General features: G+C 48.8%; 6 protein-coding genes across 6 annotated transcripts; 2 read left to right on the forward strand and 4 right to left on the reverse strand.

The window, feature by feature from the left end:
• Positions 1 to 2,846: 2,846 nt before the first annotated feature.
• On the reverse strand, positions 2,847 to 5,642 carry atgI (autophagy protein ATG9; the record flags this gene model as incomplete). The annotated part of the gene is made up of 1 exon (XM_057061797.1): positions 2,847 to 5,642. One exon carries the CDS (start codon positions 5,640 to 5,642, stop codon positions 2,847 to 2,849), a length of 2,796 nt encoding a protein of 931 aa, XP_056925759.1.
• A 2,164-nt stretch (positions 5,643 to 7,806) lies between these two features.
• N7503_002251 (GTPase-activating protein BUD2) lies at positions 7,807 to 11,636 on the forward strand (the record flags this gene model as incomplete). Its single annotated transcript, XM_057061798.1, has 2 exons — positions 7,807 to 10,603; positions 10,657 to 11,636. The coding sequence occupies 2 exons, from the start codon at positions 7,807 to 7,809 to the stop codon at positions 11,634 to 11,636; spliced, it is 3,777 nt and encodes a 1,258-aa protein (XP_056925760.1).
• A 1,758-nt stretch (positions 11,637 to 13,394) lies between these two features.
• On the reverse strand, positions 13,395 to 15,293 carry N7503_002252 (putative amino acid permease; the record flags this gene model as incomplete). Its single annotated transcript, XM_057061799.1, has 7 exons — positions 15,147 to 15,293; positions 15,021 to 15,091; positions 14,859 to 14,972; positions 14,343 to 14,806; positions 14,270 to 14,293; positions 13,892 to 14,217; positions 13,395 to 13,826 (listed from the first exon to the last, which is right to left on the reverse strand). Exons 1-7 carry the CDS (start codon positions 15,276 to 15,278, stop codon positions 13,395 to 13,397), a joined length of 1,563 nt encoding a protein of 520 aa, XP_056925761.1. The 5' UTR covers positions 15,279 to 15,293.
• Positions 15,294 to 16,128: 835 nt separating this feature from the next.
• N7503_002253 (uncharacterized protein) lies at positions 16,129 to 17,474 on the forward strand (the record flags this gene model as incomplete). Its single annotated transcript, XM_057061800.1, has 5 exons — positions 16,129 to 16,302; positions 16,405 to 16,509; positions 16,572 to 16,802; positions 16,853 to 16,995; positions 17,054 to 17,474. 5 exons carry the CDS (start codon positions 16,129 to 16,131, stop codon positions 17,472 to 17,474), a joined length of 1,074 nt encoding a protein of 357 aa, XP_056925762.1.
• A 125-nt stretch (positions 17,475 to 17,599) lies between these two features.
• On the reverse strand, positions 17,600 to 18,251 carry N7503_002254 (uncharacterized protein; the record flags this gene model as incomplete). Its single annotated transcript, XM_057061801.1, has 2 exons — positions 17,600 to 17,823; positions 17,885 to 18,251. The coding sequence occupies 2 exons, from the start codon at positions 18,249 to 18,251 to the stop codon at positions 17,600 to 17,602; spliced, it is 591 nt and encodes a 196-aa protein (XP_056925763.1).
• Positions 18,252 to 18,841: 590 nt separating this feature from the next.
• scw4 (putative cell wall glucanase (Scw4)) lies at positions 18,842 to 20,338 on the reverse strand (the record flags this gene model as incomplete). Its single annotated transcript, XM_057061802.1, has 3 exons — positions 18,842 to 19,990; positions 20,059 to 20,204; positions 20,269 to 20,338. The coding sequence occupies 3 exons, from the start codon at positions 20,336 to 20,338 to the stop codon at positions 18,842 to 18,844; spliced, it is 1,365 nt and encodes a 454-aa protein (XP_056925764.1).
• Between the last annotated feature and the right edge of the window lie 808 nt (positions 20,339 to 21,146).

The raw sequence follows: 21,146 nt of genomic DNA on the forward strand, positions 1-21,146 counted from the left end.
GACGGGCCCGGGTTTCGGGATGGGTAAAATGAATGTCGGGAAAGAAGAGGAAAAGGAAAGGAAGGACAAGAGTAAGATCGGATAGAATTCAAAGAAAAGATTAAATTCAAGACCTCAGCCTGGCATCACGAGACTAAAACAATGAGCGATCCACATGTGATGAGTGACGCGCGATAGAAGGAAGAATGTTATTGGATTAATTGTATGGATCCAGATCTCTAGTTCCTGCTCCATACTTACTCTAGTGTCTACATTAAACCTATTTAGGCATAATTGCCCGACTGGGAGATGAAGGTCTTCTATTTATAAACATGATCCTTTTTGCACTTCAATCTCCGTACACAAGAAGGGGAAGAAATGCGTGAATCTCCAAAGTAAAGGGGGGGAAAGAATAAGTGCTGACGGGGTTCAGCTCTCCAAGGTTCTCGACCGTAGCCAAGCCTGCCGAGCTTCCAACCGCGGTCTTCGGGGACCACAACTGGATGAGGGGGTGTAAGCCACCGAGGGTCAAACGCAGGGGGATCCAATCAAAGAACAGGTTACCTCGGATCGTGAATGATACATGTCTATTCGAGTCTAGACTGACTGCAGCCTTGGCTTGTTTCGCTCGAGCGGATCAGTAAGGGTCCAGAGGATCGACCTATCAACGTGTTGGAGTTTTGTACCCAATTTCGCTTCAGTACCCGAGGCTGTCATGCTCCTAATACGAAGAACGCCAAGGAATGCCAAGATGGAGGAATGGAAAGCCTTGAGGAAGTATCTGTACTAACCGAAATGAATTCCTGAAGTGTTACTTGCAGACGGGTTCAGATCCGCCTTTATGAGGCAAGTAGATGCATGTAGACTGAGTGTGACGGCCTAAGGCCATGCATTCTCTGATACTGATGTTGTGATGTTTCTGCTCTCTTCGGGCCGTATTTCATTAAAAGCTGCTCGATCAAGCAGAAAAGTGCAATTGTCAATTTCTGGGTCATGCGGCTCAAATAAAAAGCTTCATTGGAAGAAGCTCTCTTCAGAACCTCTACCAATAAGAAGGCTCTTCCCACTTTATCAAGTAGAACATCGCCCCTGCATTATGGCAAGCTGCCGGTCCTGACGAAGAGTGTTTTACTGCATGAATGGATCCCTCGAAACATCCGCAAGCCGATCCCATCTGTAATCGGCCGCCCCGTCCTGGCTCTCATAGGCCAGTCACTCCGGTGAGCTCAAAGTCCTCCACCCATCCGCCCGTGGTGAAGTCGCTCATGAAACCTAGGCATTTGCACTCGCTGATTCCCTCCATCCTATGGATGGCTGATAGGTGCATATCGACTCTGTTGTCGGGTCTTCTTTCCGTTGGCTCATATTGCCGCGAAATGGATTTCAGGTGGGGAACAAAAGATGTAAACAATCACAATCACGGACGGTAGGCTATAGCATGGATCCAACTGGGGTCTCTCGGAAATTCATTATAATCATGGCCTGGTGAATGGTGGGTCAACGTGAGGAAATATTTTTGGAATAGGAGCGTCCGCGCCTGGTAAGCAACCTGACCATCAATAGCGAAGTTCAGCAGGCGGATGCGTCCGTCCTGACACCTCTGGGTATCATTCATGGAGTAGGCGTGCCAGTCTATGCTTTGAAAGGTAATAGTACCAGTGGGGGTCGTAAAATTGCGCTAAAGTCGAAAGTTTCGAGGTAGTAGCTCGTAAGCAAATTCTCCGGCACAAGGAGTCGCGCATAGTGATTAGTAGTAGATGATATGACCGCGGTAGGGTCTAGCATGAATGCTGGGAGATGCCCGCCGGGTAGAAACCCCATGTTTAAAGCTTAGCGGGTGACCGGGTGCCTGCTCGAGGTGGATATAGAGGATTAATAGCTTCCAAAAAAGGTTGGTTTCGGGCTCTTAAGGCTTGTCGACAAGGCAGACAAAGCGCTTAGATGCATGAAGGCTGTTAAATTTGAGCAGTCCCGAAACCTTGGAAGGGACGCGCTTCAATAGCAGAATTCTCCACTTACCCTGTAGGCTTACATATATGGACATGACAAGAGCCTCGATGTACATCACGGAAGCTCGATCTGCCGATGCCCATTTTTCTATTAGAGCCCGTCGTTGGGCCCTATCCTCCTCTGGGGTCAGAGACAAGAGATCGAAATTCATTAATAGGATGCTATATCCAGGTGAGTTTACGAAGATTCGTACCATCAAAAATTGGCACCATCCTTTTAACTTCTTCTAGCGGGTCATCTAAATCACTATCGGATGCAGGCGAACAACGACCGGGATCCCACCAGGCCATAGCTGGGCAAGCAAAAGGATCGTTTGTATCATATTATCTAGGGAGGTGAAAATTACTGAATCTTTGGTGTAGAAGCAAAGCATGCATGACGGATGAGAACCCTGCCGCGCCCCGTTATGGGGCAAGTTCTTGACTATCTAGTGGATTACTTATTGATTGGAAGACTGAACCACGAAATATCTGTCGACAATTAGTTCAATTAGGTTCCAGTCTTGGAAGACTTACCTGGCCGTGAGCAAAAACTTTTTCAATTTCTTACAGCAGGTATTAAATCTTTTTTATAAATCGTGAGCAAAAAGCGATAATGGGTGAGCACTAGATCTGAAAGGGAAAATAAAAATTTGCCAGACATTGGTATATGTGGTCTGATGATAAACCTTGCACCTGCTAGCCCTATACAACACGGATAAGTCCAAATAGGAACTAAAAAAATTAAAAAATCAATAATTAAAAAAATCAATTCTACGTCGCTAAATCAATTCAGAAATGGGGAAATCCAGACATTATATGTATGGTTGCATCTTCTGGATTTATTCCCCAATGTGCGTGAATGATACCTTGGCCACTCTATATTCCAACCGTAGTCCGTCGACCATCCGTATTGGCTTTCTGGAACTGTTGTATGAGGCCCAGAACACCGGCTCCTCCAGCGATGTCATCCAGATTCTCACCCTCATTGCCTTCGGCAGCTCCCTCTTCATTGGCTAGTGGATTCATTCGCCAAGAATCTCCCAACTCTCCATCGCTCGTGCCAACGCCGCCACTTGACGCACCAGTGGGGCGTGGAGCACGGGTTGAAGAATCACGAGTCTCCGATGGCGACTCGTCGTCTTCAGCGGTATCAGACATGGGGTGCTGTGACCGAGCAAGGCGGGAACGGGGGTAGGGGGCAGTCCGTCCGGGGCGGAAGCCAGATGTGGATGGCTGATTATGCGGGTCCAAAAGCATAGATGTGGTTGGTGAGCGAGTATGGTCGGCTGCCATGGATCTAAATCTCGATGCTACAAGGGACGGACCAAATTGTCCCATCGGTCCCGATCGTGGCTGGGGATCAAATCGATCATGGAGACCGCCCATCTCGTGAGGCCCAAGCGTGGGCAGATTCGGGGGCGGATGGAAAGGCCGTCGTCCAGCAGGCTGGTTGTTGGTGCCATAGTGATCCAAGAACCCGTAGTATGAAGCAAGCATCTTTCCGTCCTTTGTCGAGAAGTAATCCGCCCGCAGGTCTTGTTTGCCGGGTGTGTCTCTCCGGCCAGCGGACATGACATTTGTGCCTTTCTTGAAATCAAAGACCGCAAAGGAGCAAAGGTAGCCCATCCCATCAACATGAACGGTAAACTCGCGAAAGAAGTCTATCAAACGATCACTACATTTGGGTAGGCTGAACCACAGCACGAAGGGCGTGAAAATCATACTAAGAATCTCCTCGAGGAAGATGACGATCTTCATCTGATAGCAGACAGCGAATTCTTTGCGCACATCATCGCTGTGCAGGCGGCCCTTCCAGGTGTTCGGAAAATAGTGAGTGAAATCGATCAGCTCGAGAAGTGCGTATTCGGGATCAAAGACGTCGGTTTCTTCGGGAGCCAGCCCACGTGCAAATGCCCAGACCGTACCAAAGATACCCAGGTAAAAGAGAACGGTGCGGTCAGGAGTGATTTCAAATCCAAGAAATAACTCGGGGTCCACCAGTGACGCAAGAGCAAGTACAGAAGCCAACGCACCAGAGATGAATGCCACGAACCGTGCTACCTGAACTGTCTTATCCTTGGGAAATTGGTCGATGTAGCGACTGGCAAATGGATAAGACATATTGATTCGACGCTCAAACAGATGCCAAAGCTCATTGAACTCGCGAAACTTCCACTCCGCAAGTGGGGTATATTGACGTGATCCGATCTGGCCCGGGTTCTTCTTGAACTCATTGAAATAGCGGAAAAAGTAATGCATAAGGAAGTAGACCACGATGAATGGCGCGACAAAAATATTCATGATGCCAGCAAATATGAAGCGTCGCCGCAGCCCATCACTAAGCGCTCTTCGATGGGTATCCTTAAGGAATAAGGTGCGCAGCTGACCTTGTTCATTGAAAACGTAGTCCATGATGCATAAGTTGAGATTCCATTCTAACGTGCGAGAGAAAAGCTGACGATTTCTCAGGAATGGGATGGGCAACGTCAGATCCAATATGTCTTTGTTGACCAAGGCGATCATGTAATTTTCCTTGCGCATCAGACGATTTGCGATGTCATGAGCATCCATTCGCTGCTTGGACTGGCTGCCCATGAATCGTCGGTGTTTGGCAGATACTGCCGCTGCCGTGGCTGGATTAGAATCTCGCAACGTCATCAACCGACTGACAACTTCCTGCCACGCGATAGTTTGTACTTCTCCGTCCGAGACTCCAAGCAAGTAGTAATAGAAATCATGCATGTGCTGGAGCCTTCGGATGTCCAGCAAATATTGGAAGAGCTTCCCAATCCAGAAGAAAGTGCACAACCATAGTAAAAAAAGTGTCGAGCCAGACATCTGCGATGTGCATTTGGGGACTAAGATCTCGTCCAGTGATTTGCTGCCCCGAACCTTGTGGTAATTGACGCAGTTGGTGAGAAATGTGGAGAACCCCACTACAAAGGCAAAGGTCAACAGGTTCAAGGCGCGACTCAGAAGAACGGACCAAAATCCATTTCCCAAGAAATAGATGTACACATCTTTCAAAAAGTTATCCAAGTCCTCCACATTCGCCCAGCGCCACATGGCTTTCTTCTTAGGGTCAACGTTAGCTAGGCTCAGATGTTGTCCATAAAACCACCGCGTCCAAGGATGACGGTTATCAGTATCTGAGGTGTGACGATTATGGGATGTTTCCCAGCGTCGTGAGGGTGCAGGATGGGGAGATGGTTGAGGACTGGGGGTTCTGGAGCGACTGGGCATCATCTGAGGCGGGGGAGGGAGCCGTGACTTCAGGTCCTCATCGTCATGTCCCTCCACCAAAAGTGACTGTGGCACATCATCATCTCGATCATCAAATTCATATCCCTGTGGCGACGCCTGCGTCATCCATCGAGGTCTAGAAGGTTTTCGACGACGCGACACTGACGGAGAGCCGCGAGGATTCGCCTTTGGTGATGGCCGACTCAGCAGGGCTGCAGTTGGGCTAGACAGCTGGCTATCCCTTGCATCTGCCAACGCATCCTCCAGCTCTCCATCACTGAAATGTTCCTGGTTCGCCATCGGGCCCATGCCTGCGCGTTCTTCAACATCAGAGGAATCGGATTCGGCATCGTGTTCTCGGATGGCTTCATAGACGGATGGCGAGTCTGTTGGTGGAAGGAAGCGCGAGAGTATATTTGAGGACATCATCTTTTAAACTGACTCAATTTGGTACTCTCGAGTCTTTGGGATGAATCGCCATGGATTGGCGGAGCTCGGGGGCGGTATGCCGATAAGGTCAACACGAAGCTGTGCTGCTGTGGGGACGCGGTCACTATCCACAACAGCTCTCAGTCTCGTATACAACGATGCATGGACTGCAATAAAATATAATCTACCTTTACCCTTTTCCTCAGAGAGTAGTGGTTCTTTTTCAAAGGGAGATTATGACCTAGGGCATCTGATCATGTCCGCGTGGACCTCTAGGAAGCTATCAGGTGGTCGTGATCTGAATGACAATGACATAATATTACAGCCTTAGGCCACAATCTTATCATGGCTAGTTACGACACGAGTCATGTGGATGGCTTAGTCAGTGCGGGGTCTCGGGAAGGAAGAACAGTCTGGTACACTAACTTAGTATGCATGATGCGCTGCAATTGCGCTTTTGGTCTTTCTAGAACCGTCAATCTGGCGGTGACTTGAAGAAATTGTTTCTCGAAGAACATACGTCTCCACTTCGGGGGATTTCCAGACCTCAGGAGACGGATTTAAGAAGCGGGAATCTACTTGATGACACGGCCCCAGTCCGCAATCCACTTTGAAGTTAGCACCCGCGTCTTTTTTCCCCTCCGAGGAAGGTGTCGGGATTTCCTATCATTTCGCTTCAATCGAAATTGCTAAAGTTTCTTCTATATAAGCTCGAAATTTGCTAGGAGGTATAATCTTGGGCAGATTACATCCCCTGGAGCTGCACCTAGTTAGTTATGTAGCTAGTGCGCTTATGCATGGAACCAGGGCGCATCAACAGGAGATTTTTCACGGTGGCATTGGATCCAGAAAGAGGGTCCGATCGACAACAGCCGGGATCATTGTTGAGCCTGTGGCTACTCTGGATTCATGGTGATTCGCCCCTGTCCACCAGCACTAAAGTACCTGCCCCAAAATGGGTGCCACGCAATTACTGCTCGAGTAAAATAATCTTGGAAACAATACACTATCCTGTATCCGGAGAGGCCTGGTTTGGACCCGACGCTAAAGCTTGGGAACTTAGGACTAAGGGAAACTAGGGGGAATCGCCTTCTCTACTGCCGTGTAGCCTCTTAGCGCCTCTCTGCACTCCCGATTGGCGTAATCTTGGTATTCCCGGTTAAAGGCTGGAAGAAGGAGCGGGATCTGGTCTGCGTTTTGTACCTGGAGGAACGAGAGCGCGGAATTCCGAGGTACGAAGATCTGCTAAGGCTCAACTTGAGGTTCTAGAGGAAAATCTTATCCAAAAATAATAATAAAGTCGAAACCGTTGGAGTCATCAATTCGATGTTTGTAGGGAAGTTGGCGGTGGATTTCTTCTCCCCTTTATACACCTCAGCTCCGTTATCCACTTCTCTCCCCTCTTCCCTTTCCCTTCGCCCCTCTCCCTTCCCTTCACCAAGAAAAAAATTCACAATTCATCTTCGGTCCGGAGTATCTATATATCCCCCATCCCTGCCATTCCCTGGCTCCGCCCGGAACGTCTACTTTTCTGCTGGGGGATCTGCAAAACACGGACGCACACACACAAACCCACTCCAAACGAAAGCGCCCCCTCCCTCCACCTCCCCAGCATCCCGCCCCGGCATATTCTCAAGACCTCCCAATTTTGAAGGGGACTGATGAAGGTATGTCTATAATGCTTGTCCATAAGCCCGATCGCTTCCCTTTTCCCTTCCAGCCCCCTCGATAATTATGATATCACGCTCGCCCCGGATCTCTCTTTCGGGCTTGCTTTGAAACCGACACGCCGCTACACCTTTTCCCCCTCCCGCGACCGCGGCACTCGTCGCAATCAAACTGTCCAACAATTGGTCGCTCACCGTACCTTTGCTAGATTCTGCATCTCTCAGACAAACGACGGTGACCCGCGATTCCCCTTTGTCCCTGTCTCGACCCGCCGTCTCGACCGAATGTACGACTCCGGCCACCTTCCTTCCCCTGGACTCCATGTGTTTTCATAACGTCCTGCACAATATACGACTTTCATTTATATTCGTGCGGCTGAGCAGGTTTACGGAATCTCTATAATATTGGTGTTAAGGTAGCCCAAGCGCTCCCTCCGGTGTGGACCTTCTCCCCATCACGCTCCCGTCCGCTCGCGCGAGAGTGACGACCGGGCAGCATGGATCCAGAAAACCCCAATGCAAATAGTACCAAACGAAATTCGATACACCAAGCATTATATAGTCGCCCCGTGGAGCGACGATCGAGCAAGAAGTCATCATCTAGGGACCGCCACGGCATGGTCTATCCAGACAGCTTTCGAGACACCGGCATTCGTACTGTGACCCCGGAGTCACACTCCCCTTTATCCGAAAGCGAACATTTTACACAAAGCGCGCCTTCCCCCCGAACTACCATGCGATCGCGAACCGTCGAACGAACCGAACCGGAAGCGCCGACGGAGGGACGGACCGTGCGGACGCGATCACGAACCACAACGATGGAGGAGCAACGGAGCGATATAGCATCCAATACTGTGAAGTCTCGCGCAAGGATTGGTTCGGTCAATGCCGCCAGCTCATCCCAGCCCAAGACGGCCGAAGGTAAAACCTCCGAGGATTCCTCATCTTCCATTGGATTTCCATCGATACAATCTCCCAACTATATTGGTCAAGCAGTTACGCGCCAGCGAAAATCCCCTGGGAGTAGCCGATCCCCAACAGTCGCACACAATCAATTCGCCTCACCCCTTTCAAACACCGATGCTGCCAAAATACTCCAATTGATGAAGACCACCTGCGGAAGGATGCATGGAATTCTTTCTTTCCGAACGTCTTCCAACTCCTCCTGGGGGTCCAGCCCCTGGACATCTGGATACTGTGCAATCAATGTCGCTACTGGAAGTCTCATATACCAGGCAAAAGGAGAACCTGCCCTGGCAAAGACCCTCATCCCTGATCTCCGCGGCTGCCGGGTACGGACATTGTTTGACTCAGAGCTTCAGACAACCTACCTGAGCGTTCATACATTCACCTCTGGGCTAGGGATCCAGCTACGACCTCATGTCAACGAAACATTCGACTCTTGGCTCGCAGCTTTATTGTGTTGGCAACCCATACGTCCCAAGGGCGTCCAGAATAAAATGACCAAACCTCAATCCGTTATGATTGGAGACCGACGAATTCCTGAACGCCGAAGAAATTCAGAAACCGCGTCCCAAAAAGATGCCGCCATCATCAAAGTTGGTAAGATGCTTCTTTGGGACAAACCATCGGCGGCTGGAGTGCGACCGGCATCGGCGGCACGCCGAGTTTCCACATACAGACAGTCAAGAGCCCTTTCTTCCTCCTGGCAGCGAGTGAGCTGTAGACTGTTAGAAAACGGCTTTTTCAAGCTCTATACTGAGTCCGATGTTGCTCTTGTGGCATGCATTCAACTTTCTCAATTATCGCGCTGCGCCATTCAACAATTGGATTCCTCGGTGCTGGACGACGAGTTCTGCATCGCTATTTACCCGCAATACACAGCACACCCCGTTCCTGACGCAGCGATGCGTCCCATCTATCTCGCTCTGGAAACCCGCGTCCTTTTCGAGGTTTGGTTCGTTCTGCTGCGTGCATTCACCATCCCAGAGCTCTATGGTCCTCAACTGCAAGCTGCGGTGGAAGATCCGAATAAAACCCCTGAAGCCGATACTTCCCCCACTAAGGGCATGTTCCGAATCGAGAGAATCTTGCACTTGCGAGTTACGGAAGCGAAGCTTTTTCGTACCAAGGAGGAGGAAACACCGCGGAGTCGAAAACAATCCAGATCGCATGGTTACTCCGCTCCGGCCTCGCCCAAGGTTAGCGACTTTTATACCGAGGTTCTTTTGGACGGAGAAATTCGCGCGAAGACTGCTGTCAAATACCGGACCACAAATCCATTTTGGCGAGAAGATTTCACTTTTAATGATTTACCTCCAGTCCTGTCGCAGGCTTCTATATTGGTCAAAACCCTCAACGCACAGAGGGATTGGACGCTCATCGCGCAAGGGACATACTCGTCCACCCAAGAAGTCAACGCAGTCAACATGCTTGATGAAATTGAGATCTCTACTAATGACGCGGTATTTGGACGGGTAGATTTGCGGTTAGACGAACTGGACTCAGGTGTGGACTCAGAAAAGTGGTGGCCCATTCTGGATGACCATGACCAAGCAGTTGGTGAAATGTTCATGAGAGCTCGGATGGAGGAAACGGTAGTCTTGATGTCCGAGGAATACCGCCCGATGATGGAGCTCCTCCACAAATTCACCAATGGTCTCACAATCAACATGGGCCAAGTTATGTCGTCCGAATTGACACAGCTGGCTGAGATGCTTCTGAATATCTATCAGGTCTCTGGGTCTACGGTAGACTGGATCTCGGCGCTCGTCGAGGATGAGATCGATGGTCTCCACAAAGAATCTACCACTAGTCACCTGCGGTACACGACAAGGATTCATTCGAATGACACCCGGGAATCTTCTGGTCACGACCGTAACGTCCTAGTCAGAGATATGGGAAGGACAGCAACTGTAGAAGCCAATCTCCTATTTCGTGGCAATTCACTCTTGACCAAAGCACTCGATCAGCACATGCGTCGATTGGGTAAAGAGTATCTGGAAGAAACGATTGGAGAACGCTTGCGTGAAATCGACGAGAGTGATCCCGAGTGTGAAGTGGACCCAGCCCGAGTACCGCGTGCCGAAGACCTTGATCGCAACTGGCGGAACCTGATCAATCTCACCACCATGGTTTGGAAGTCCATTGCAATCTCATGGTCCCGGTGTCCTGCTGAGCTCAGGCGTATCTTTCGACACGTCAGAGCATGCGCTGAGGACCGCTATGGCGACTTCTTACGCTCTGTGACTTACAGTAGTGTCTCTGGCTTCCTCTTCTTGAGATTCTTTTGCCCGGCCATCCTCAACCCCAAGCTCTTCGGGCTTTTGAAAGGTAAGAGCCCCTTCTATGCCATATTTTGTTTCATCCACTCACCATCCTCTTAGATCATCCCCGTCCTCGAGCCCAGCGCACTCTGACCCTCATCGCCAAGGCCCTTCAGGGCCTAGCCAACATGACAACATTCGGCAACAAAGAACCATGGATGGAGCCTATGAACAAATTCCTGGTCGGCAACCGTGCAGAATTCAAACAATTCGTCGATCTTATCTGCGATATCCCGTCCAATGCGACGGCTCCTGTTCCTACCCCCTCTTATACCACCCCATTACAAATTCTTGGACGGCTGCCACTTACCTCGCGCGAGGGATTCCCTAGTCTTCCATTCTTGGTCGACCAATCCCGGTGTTTCGCAAACTTGATTCATATTTGGCTGGAAGTTGTCCCGGAGCGACTCTCTGAACTGGAAGAGATTGATCCGTTCCTTTCCAAGTTTCATGAATTGGCACTTCACCTGCAAGAGCGCACCGAGGATTGCTTGGACGAAGCTGAGCAAGCTGAACGCCCAAATGATACGCTTCAGATCAAGTGGGAGGAGTTGGTGGATTCCATGGAGCGGGCTGTGACCTTTTATGATGAGAGTCCAAGCAAACCATCTACTCCAGCTCCAGAGTCTGCTACTGCTCCTGCTGCCCCAGGGTCTGCTGCCTCGGCAACTCCAGGTCATCGAGGTTCCATTGGCTTCTTTGCACCTCGGCCACCCCTACCCCGTCGATCAACCGATTGTGGACCAGAGGAGGATGACACCCCACCCAGCTCTTCCTCTGCCACTTGGGATCAGTCCCGCATGCCCTTCACGATACCCCGATGGTCTGATGCTCGTGATAGCACTGGCAGCTCCAAGAATTCCTCTACCTACTCCCTCGACCATTCTGAGACTTCCAAGGCTCGCAGGTCCAGTGTTACCAAGGAGAGCTCCAGCAAATATCGCTTCTTCGATTTTGTTCCCGCTCCCTCCCGCCGCAAGGCCAAGGAACGTGATCAATCCGGTCACCACTCCCACGAAGATCTCCGGAACGAAATCTGATCGAAGAAATTCCTCATATGCACTCGCATTTATTGATCTCTTGGTTCTTTACTCTTTATGTGCTCATGAAGTCCACGCTCCTCTTCTTGTGTTCTCGTCTTTTTCCCATTCCTTTCCTTCTCCATGTCACCCCAGCATGTGTCACGGTGTTGATACCCTTTCCCCTCTCTTGGTTTTGGTTTTTTTATTGTGTTTCAGGCCAAACTCTCCTATATGCCCGGTACACCCCGACCCAGCTCTTGCACGACAAGGATTCAAAACCAAAACAAAAAAGAGACTATCTTAACAGGATCGGGCGATTGTACCCTTGGTTTACACAAAAGCACACCTTTGCTGGGTCGGGGTCCGAAATTTTGGGAGGGCATGTTTCTTTATTCTGTTTCTGCATGGGCAGACTCATGGGAGAGGCTCTTCAATGTGTAAATACTCCTGATATCTTCCCGAATAGACGGATTGGGCTTTTCACCTATGCTATTGTAACCGTCATAATTCGTAGAATTATGCACATATACCAGCAGACCCACCGATCTAGTAACGCATGGTTCTGGTCAAGGACAGAAAGAACAACAGCATAATCTGGACGTTATATAAGCTTGGAATCCAACTGTATTGAAATGGTCGCGATTTCTCATTCGCATCATTTTAAATTGTGGGAATATCAACATGCTATACACCTCATCTCTATTAAATAGTCCTGCATAAAATGCTGCTCCCTCATCGTGCTTTCACATATTCTCCTAATACTCGTAGTCCAATCTTGCTCTATATTTGGTATCGTGTGTAGATTATAGCAATAACATAGACATTGCCTGCCCATTACGGAGGTCCGTCAAAATAGCTGCATATTCGCTTTTTGGGTGGTATTCAACATCACTAGTACGTTTTAGGCCATACACGAACCCCTTTCCCCCTTCCACACCTTTATGTACCCCAGCTCACCTGTCTATTTAACTGCCTACCTGCTCACCGTCATCATGGTTGAATACGACATGGCCATGCGTACGCTAGTCATCACCATGAAATGGATGGGAATGGATTCACTTCGTATCTCTACTCTGACTGAGATGCCTGTCCGAACGATTAATTCGATATGAGCCCGAGCGATTGAGTGAGGATTTGATCCCTCACATCGATCTTTTGAGATTTGTGAAGCCCATGTGATTGATGCTCCTCGTTCGGGCCGTCCTAGGAAAGAAAGGTCTGAAGACTTAGCTTTACCTTAACTCAGGTGCGTGTTGGTCGTTACATATGTGAAAAAACGTATGCTGATGTTGTTAGCGAATTAAGCCTTGAGCTTAATATTTCAAGGGTGCTACGTATCTCAAATGCATAGATTTAGCGAATACTACGAAATAAACCTTGACTTGAAAGATTGCTTTGAGGCTGGAGCTCCAGTTGGGGCAATCCCAGTGTATGGAAGAAATCATTCGTTCTTGATTCATGACCTAGTACTTTCTTTGATGCAGCCGCGCGTGTATCTTGGACAACAATAGGGACTGTTTAAATCAAGTTCTACCGTTTGCATAGATAAGTTGCACTTTCTATCGGGCTTTGACCATTGAAACCCGGATAACCTGCAGCCCGTCATCATATAGATATGAACCAGCTGACATTTATTTGAAATGAGAAAAAAGACAAGAGAGAAAAGTCTATCAGAACATATTCTCATCATTCCAGGAAAGACATCATTTTTTGAGACCAAATAATACACAGCTTTTCACCGCTTATTACTCAAACAACGAATCCGTTAATTACTATTTAAATCACCTTTACCCGGGTAACGGGACCCTTGTAGGACTTGTGGCCGCGGAAAATATAGTAGCCCATCGAACCAAGAATAACAGCGCCATAGATGGCCACAGCCCAATTCATATCAGTCGGGGCTGCCGAATTTGTCAGAGGGAAGAAACAGAAGACCCAGATTATCAACAAGACTATGATGGAGATCGTGTCGCAAATGGGTGTGAATTTCCCCATGCTCCAGCGTGCTGGAGGCAGAGGCTGGCCACGCCAGCGTCGAAGGCGAACACAGGAGATGGAGATGATGTAGGATGAGAGGAGAGCGGCGGTGCCGAGAGACATGATAGCGTTGAAAGCCACCGAGGATCCGATGTTGATGAGGGAGAGGAGTGATACGATGACTAGACTCACGCACAGGGCGTTGAGAGGCACGGTGAAAGTTGGGTTGACCTAAAGATTCAGGCTCATTAGGAGGCGTTCAGGGAGAGGTTTGGCTTTTAAAAAGCAAAACTTACAGTAGCGAAGAAGTCGGAGAAGGGGAGTCCCTTGTCCCGAGCGAAAGAGTAGATCTGGCGGGAGGTTGTTGCGACGTTACTGATTGCAGCACAAAACTGCATGATCATGATCACGATTGTCATGCCGGTTGCTGCGGGGACTGATCCTGTAGAATTGAGGAAGACCTGGATGAATGGGAAGCCTGTGGTGGAAGCGAGGACTTCATCGATGTCGCCGACGCAGAATGCAAGTGTAACAATCATGACGAAGCCAGTGGACCCGTTGAGGACCAGCGTCCAGACCATGCCCAAGGGGAGAACACGAGATGCGTCTCTGATTTCCTCGGCTGTTTAATCTATTAGTATATTGGGATTTTGGAAGGAGGGAAGGGTACATACACATATGAACTGCGGAGTCGGGGCCTGTGACACTGTTAGTATGTTGCGGCGAAAAGAACAATGTTGGACATACCAATCAAAGCATAAATGGGACCAATCAGTCCGACCAGGCAGGAAAGTCCATTGTTTCCCCATCCACCTCGATCCTCGATGGAACCAAACACCTCGGAGGGAGGGACAGTGGGAGAAAGCACCCAGAGAGGAATCAAGATACCAAAGAAGCCAAACACATGTACGATCAGGATGATACCCTCAATCATAGGCAGCTTCTGGGCCAGGAATGTATTGAACAAGATAGCCACTATAGCCACGGCAATGACGATCAGCGTGACATGGTATGGTTGATAGGTATACGAATCAGGATAGTTGATGGCCACAATACCAACCATCATGTTAGCGACAGTATAACAGCATCCTGCGATACCAGTGTGCCATCCCAGTACACAAATCCAACCAGTCATGTAACTCAGTACAGCCTGGGAGCCTGGGGGTGCAAACTCCGATACCCAATGATACTGACCACCAGAGGTAGGGGCCCTAGGGATCAAGTTAGCATAGATGGCCAAGCCTTGCCAAGACTTCTACTTACATGGATGCCATTTCAGCCATGGAAAGGATCACGAAGCTGAACCCTGCTAAGGCACCCAGGTAGGTGTAGATCATACCTCCCTTGCCGCCATCGGTCAAGCCATAAGATGAACCACTACCAAAACGTTAGTGACACAAAATAGAATTACCATCGCAGACTTACAAAAGAACGGCTTCCCATGTGCACATTAGTACCGCCGTAAAGCCCAGAACGGAAAGGAAGCGGAAGTTTCTCTGCGTTATTTTTAGTTTTTGTTTAGCTTTTTCTTCGTTGAAGAATCATGCATACGTTTAATTCTTGATCGCGACCAACACGCCACATATCCTGCTTGTCCTGCGTCGTACCCGTTTTTGGGTCGGCGACATCCTCACCTGCAGGCGAGCCCTTGACGTTTGCCGTAACTCCTTCCTCGAAGCCCATGATGGAGTAAATTATGAGGATAGATAAAAAGGGGTGTCATCCACAGGAAAAGAGAGAGAAGGGGAAAAAGATCAAGGGTATGAACTCAATTATAGCAAAATCAAGTTAAAAAACGCAACCACACGCGCAGACTCGGACTTCCCAAGGCTAGCAAAGCCCAGTGGAGTCAAGAAACGGTAGCATATGCAGGCTTCGGAGCAATAAAAATCGGGAAAAATACAAATATATGTTTCGAGAAATCTATGAATCCCAGCACAACAAACAGGGATCATAGTTGGTTAGAAGCAAAAATCCTTTGCATTAGGGCAGACGCGCTAGTTTAGCATGTGAGTGAGATTAAAGCACTGCGAGCTGGCCCAATCTCCATCCTTTAGTGTTCGTCAAGCGTTGGAAAATAAACTCTTAGACAATCAATGGAGAATCATTGGTTCGATACTATCGTGCCGCTAATCTGTTCCATCCCAATTCCTCGTGAACCTGGATCAAAATCCTTCCACCCGCTGCGTTGTGCCGATCACCACCTGTTATTGGGATAGCGGTAATATCGAGATTCGTAACCCGACAGGGGGCAAATCCAATACCAACCATCGCTTGCAAGGATCCTAGACATTTTGATTTTATTCGGATCCCTGGAGGGGCTATGGGTGGAGACTTTTTATCTTGGGGCGAAATCGGGTTCGGATTGTCATACTTTTACTTTAATATGCGTGGGACCAAGGCAAACCCCCTGTACAATTCATAGATCCTTCGAGTCCTACAGTGTAAGTCGTAACGTAGATTGTAGTATTATAATGCTATCGTGAAATCCCTGCTTTCAATCGTTGTCGCCATTTTTTTTTTGTTTCGCACCATGGCGTCCGATTCCCCTTATAGGATCTCCGCGACGGATCGAAGTGGTCTGATCGTTATTGTCGAGACGCTGTTTATGTCATGGATGATCATTGTGGGATTGATCCGGTTGTATATGCGGATTGCGATCAATGGACCCGTGCAGATTGATGATCTGGCGTTGTTTGTCGGGAGTGTAAGTCTTCTCTATACAATCTATCCAACGGGGTCTTCCACCTCTACAAAGCCATTTCTATGTTTAAGGCAAGCGATAGCTTAATTTTGCTCCTGTGTACAGGGACTAGGTGTCGCCCATGTAGGAACAATAATGGACGCCGTCAACCATGGCCTAGGACGACCGCAAGATGAAAGCTCGGTATCAAGCTTGAAAAAAGCCGGAGAGGTAACTCATCTCCATATTTCAAACGCTGCAAGCAAGAAAATATCAGCTCACGGGTATGCCAGGGTCTTTATGCAGCAAACCTCTTGTTTCTAGCTGCCCACGGAGCCTCCAAAATCTCCATTTGCCTGCTATTGAAACGCCTGGGCCGACAAGACAAATACCTCCTCAGCTCGAAAATTCTTCTGGCGGTGGTGGCAGCATGGACAGTTGCTTCATTTCTAGCCATTGCTCTCAGTTGCCACCCAGAAAATCTATTGATTGAATCAGCTATGGCGCAGGAATGCGGTAACCTTGTACGTGATCCTCAGCTCTCTTGTACCATCCAACTAACCATGGAAAACAGAACCTAGCCTGGAAGACCATCACAGCCTTCGATGTGATTACGGAAGTCCTCTCGTTTGGACTTAGTATATTCCTGGTCTGGGGTATTCAGATGCGGTGGAAGGAGAAGGCTACCGTGATCTTTGCCTTTGGAACGAGGACGCCGTATGTGTTTGATATCGCTCGCAAATACTGCAAGGCTGACCATTTCTCCTCTGACTAGGACTATTATCTTAATTATCCTTCGTCAAGCCTATCTCGACGACGCACTATACCACCCCAATCCATCTCTTCTTCTATCCAAAGCAACAATTGCCACTGCCGTCCTCATTCACTGCAGCCTCATGGTCTCAACCGTACCGTGTCTAAAGCCATTCGTGATTGCTTTCAATACAGGCTGGGGACAAGGTGTCACGAACAGCTATGGCGAGAGCTCATATTTCACTCCGACTGGAAACAGCGGATCTACCAATCATTCTCGAGTCTACACGACGAACCCAGGAGATGCAGACGAGGACGATGCGATTGAGGGTGGGCGGGATTCTCAGGAAAGCCAGCACTCGCGACAGCTGATTATTCACCAAACGCAGGAGTGGATAGTGCAAGAGGAGTATGAAATGCAGGTGGTTAGGAACAGGATTTGAGTCTTGGAAATCCATAATGATTTAACGGGTGCTTTGTAAATTAAATAAATGAGATTAGACTCATACATGTATACCCTTGGAACAGACAAATGCAGCTACATACAACTACTTCTATGCCGAGTAAACTACTTAGTCCCAGGCTCTCGAATCATCGAAACTGCCCCTTCAGAAGTGACCACCTTATCGCGATCTTTGAACCCGAACCTCCGATACATCGGAGCAGCATCAATGTGCGCATCCAGATACACAGGAACACCTTCCTGATCCGCAAGCTCACAGCCCCACTGAATTAACATCGCAGCTGCGCCCCGTCCCCTATACGCCGGATCCACAACCAGCATGTCCAAATCTAAAGCATCAGCACTGTAAGCACCCGCGCAATATAAGCATAAATCGCAATTTCCACATACAGTAAAATCTCCGCTCCCCAAAAAATTCTTTCTTCTCTTTGTCTAAAACAGTAAAAACCTGATCACAAGTCTCCCGATCGGACTCCGTATGCCACTCGGGAAAACGCGCGCCACTATGCTGTGGGTCCAGGTCCCATTTAGCGTATGCAACCACGGCACCAGGCACGGGCACGGGATCGACAACTTTGAGGTATTTTCGATGCGGGTTGTGGAGCAGATCGTGCCCGTTGGCTTCGTTCCACCATGCTCGGATGCCTGGTGTGTTTGGGAACATGAGGAGGTTGATGGGTATACTAAAGGATTTGTACCAGAGTTCTGAGAGGGATGGAATATCGCTTTCTGTGACTGGTTGCAGGATGAGGGACATTTTGACTCGGTGTGAACTGCCAAGGCTTGCTTGGTGTGTAGTGTACTCCGTAGTGTCTTATAACCTTTTTGGGGAGTGGAGGATTGTGTGTTTACCCAAAGGAACTGGACTCGGGATTAGATTGTTCTGGATGTGTGCAGATTATATGGCGTATTTTGGATCCAGAGATGCGAGTACACTTAGAGTTTAAGAGATGAATCCTCAGATGGAGCCAATCAATGGTAGGTTTTGGGGTGGATCGATGATCCTGCTGCATTACTACCTATCAGGCTACACCGAAGGGGGCTAGGTTTGGCCCCCATTTTTACCACTGATGTTTCGATTTCATAAGAGGATTCTTCATTTTAATTTTTCATTTGTTCATTGTGTGGCGGAATTGCTTTAATAAACTAAGAAGCTAAAGCTAACCAAAGTTGCCCTAGGGGCTTTTTCAGGTCCTTTACTTTACATGGACCAAAATGAAATGGAAGCACAAAAAGGAGAAATCAAGACAAAAAGATAGAAAAGAAGAAGAAAAAAAAGAGAAAAGTGAAAGGTAAAGAACGAAAAGAACAGAAACAGAAAAAGCCAAATGCAATGTAAAATGCAAACTATTCATCATGAATCCCCCAAAACCTCTCCGCATTAAACGTGTACCTGTTATCATCTTTCCACAAATCATCAAAAGCCGTAAAGAGAACCAAATCATCCCCCCGATGACCAAAACTCTTCCTCAGACTCTCAATAGCAACACGCTGATTCTCCGGCGATGGGGTAGCATCACCATTAGCCTGACCAGCATGCGGCCATCCCGACTCCGTAATGATAGTATGCTTCCCCCCAGCCGCAGCCGAAACAGCATGCATCTGCCCAAGGACATAAGGGCCAGCATTGTGCGGCTGCTGCGTAGCATCAAAAAAGGCATGACAATTCGCAGCACAATAATCCGATGCGATGCATAATTCCGGGTGCTTCAAAAGCACGGAAAACGTGTCCACCGTTACGACGGGACCTTTGTATCCCTGTCCACGGAGATAAGTGCGGGCTTGCGTGATGGCGCCCGAGACTTCGGCCGGGGTGCTTCGGCCGCCGTTTACTAGCTCGTTGCCCACGGCGATAGTGTGAAAGACGGACCAATCTTGAGTGCCGTCTTCTTTGGTTGCGGCTTCTTTGAATGCGTTGAGGCTTGCGGGGAAGTCGGTTAAGTCGTAGATTCCGCCGAATACTTGCATTTTGTGAAGGCGGGCTGCTCGGGCTACGAGAGTGGCTTGTTCACAGTCCGTTCCGTAGATGCGGATGAACTTATACTGCGATAGGAGGTCGAGGTCCTTGTTGACTCGGTCTTGGGTCTTGCAGCTTCTGTCGGCGTCATAGGGGGAGTATGAGATGCCGAATTGGCGGGTTGGGTCTGTGTTGGGTTTGGGATGCTGGGCTGGTTCGTCATGTTGCGGTGGTTCTGGGTGAGGTTGTTCGGGGTGCGGAGGTTGCTCGTGGTGAGGCGGTTCAGGATGGGCTGGCTCGGGATGCGCAGGAGCTTCGATATGAGGCGGTTCAGGATGCGCAGGAGCTTCGATGTGAGGCGGTTCAGGGTGCTGTGGCTCATGCGAATGGGGCGCGCCATTGGAGGGTGGCTTCTTTTGTTTTCTCTCGCTCGAGGTAGCGTCATTCGTGGTCATACCATCTTGCGGTTTTGTCTGTGTCAATGTTGTCGGAGGCACATCAGGGCTTGAGGTTGATGTTGGTGATTGAGTGGACAGAGTCTAAGAAGTTTTTTAACACACGTTAGCGATCTTTGATACTGGCCCTTAGAATGTTAAAGTCTACTTACATTTGCTTGCGAAGCAGGAGTTGTAGCAAGAACAAGCCTTGTCTTCGTATGAATGGGCTCCCCATTTTCATTAACCACAACGACTACCTCAGAAACAGTGCGAGCCTGAGATTCACCGTGTAGTTCTCCAAGACATTGGTTTGAATCTATTCGAATATTAGTACACTGCTAACATCCATATCGAGTTCTACATGGAGCAGGGTATCTCACCTTGAGACACTGCATGCACCCCAGATGAAGTAAGAAGCAAGGCCAATAGCGCCCGAGTAAAGTGCTTCATTGTAAAATCAAATCCCTGGGTCGGAACTTCCGAGCCCTTCAATGGAACCTAGGGTTAGTAGATCACCGACATAACATTGAGAGTGACCTCGAAGTCCTCTCCACGCGAACAAGGAACAAGGGAAGAAGGTATTTGTGCAGATCAACCGGGTTATATTCTGGGGATAAAACCCCGAGATCCTCTAGGCGAAAAAGTTAGCATACGTAAACAAAACAGGTATGCCGAGCATAGTTATCCAATGTGGGGTGACATGGGGAATGAGATCTGGGCCAAGTGCTACAACTTAATGCAGCCCTGTGCCCCTTGTGCGCAGGGTTGAGGGAAGACAGGTCTAGCTAGGGTGTGTTTCCAGATCATATTGGAGATACGACCTTGTTTTTCGAACGGGCCAGATCTGATGGGAGGGCGAAGAATGCCCCTGGCCACATCTCAGGTCAATGGAATGTTGGACTCATTCCGCTCGGTTCCCGGGAGACTAAGAGTTTGGCCCCGGTTCCAATCAGCTTGTAGACGAGATACATTTACTGTAGTGTTTGAGGGATATCTTATCTCTCCAGGCGGCAGTCTCAAAGCCAGGGAGCGACCGATGAGATTTCCCCCTAGACCAAGGATTAGACTGCAATATCAAGGGCTTGGAATCTTAGGCTATGGGCACGAAACGAGACAAGGAGTTCTACGGCAGCTCAATGAGACAATTTCTACAATTAGACAATATTAAAGTGGAAAGGCCGAGGCCATCTTTGTGAAAACTTCAGCACAGCACTAGGCTGCAGCCATGGAAAAATAATATTAAACAATCTAAAGCCAT

This window comes from Penicillium pulvis, assembly GCF_028828015.1.
Source record: "Penicillium pulvis strain IBT 33274 chromosome Unknown contig_12_segment0_segment0, whole genome shotgun sequence".
Taxonomy (NCBI): domain Eukaryota; kingdom Fungi; phylum Ascomycota; class Eurotiomycetes; order Eurotiales; family Aspergillaceae; genus Penicillium; species Penicillium pulvis.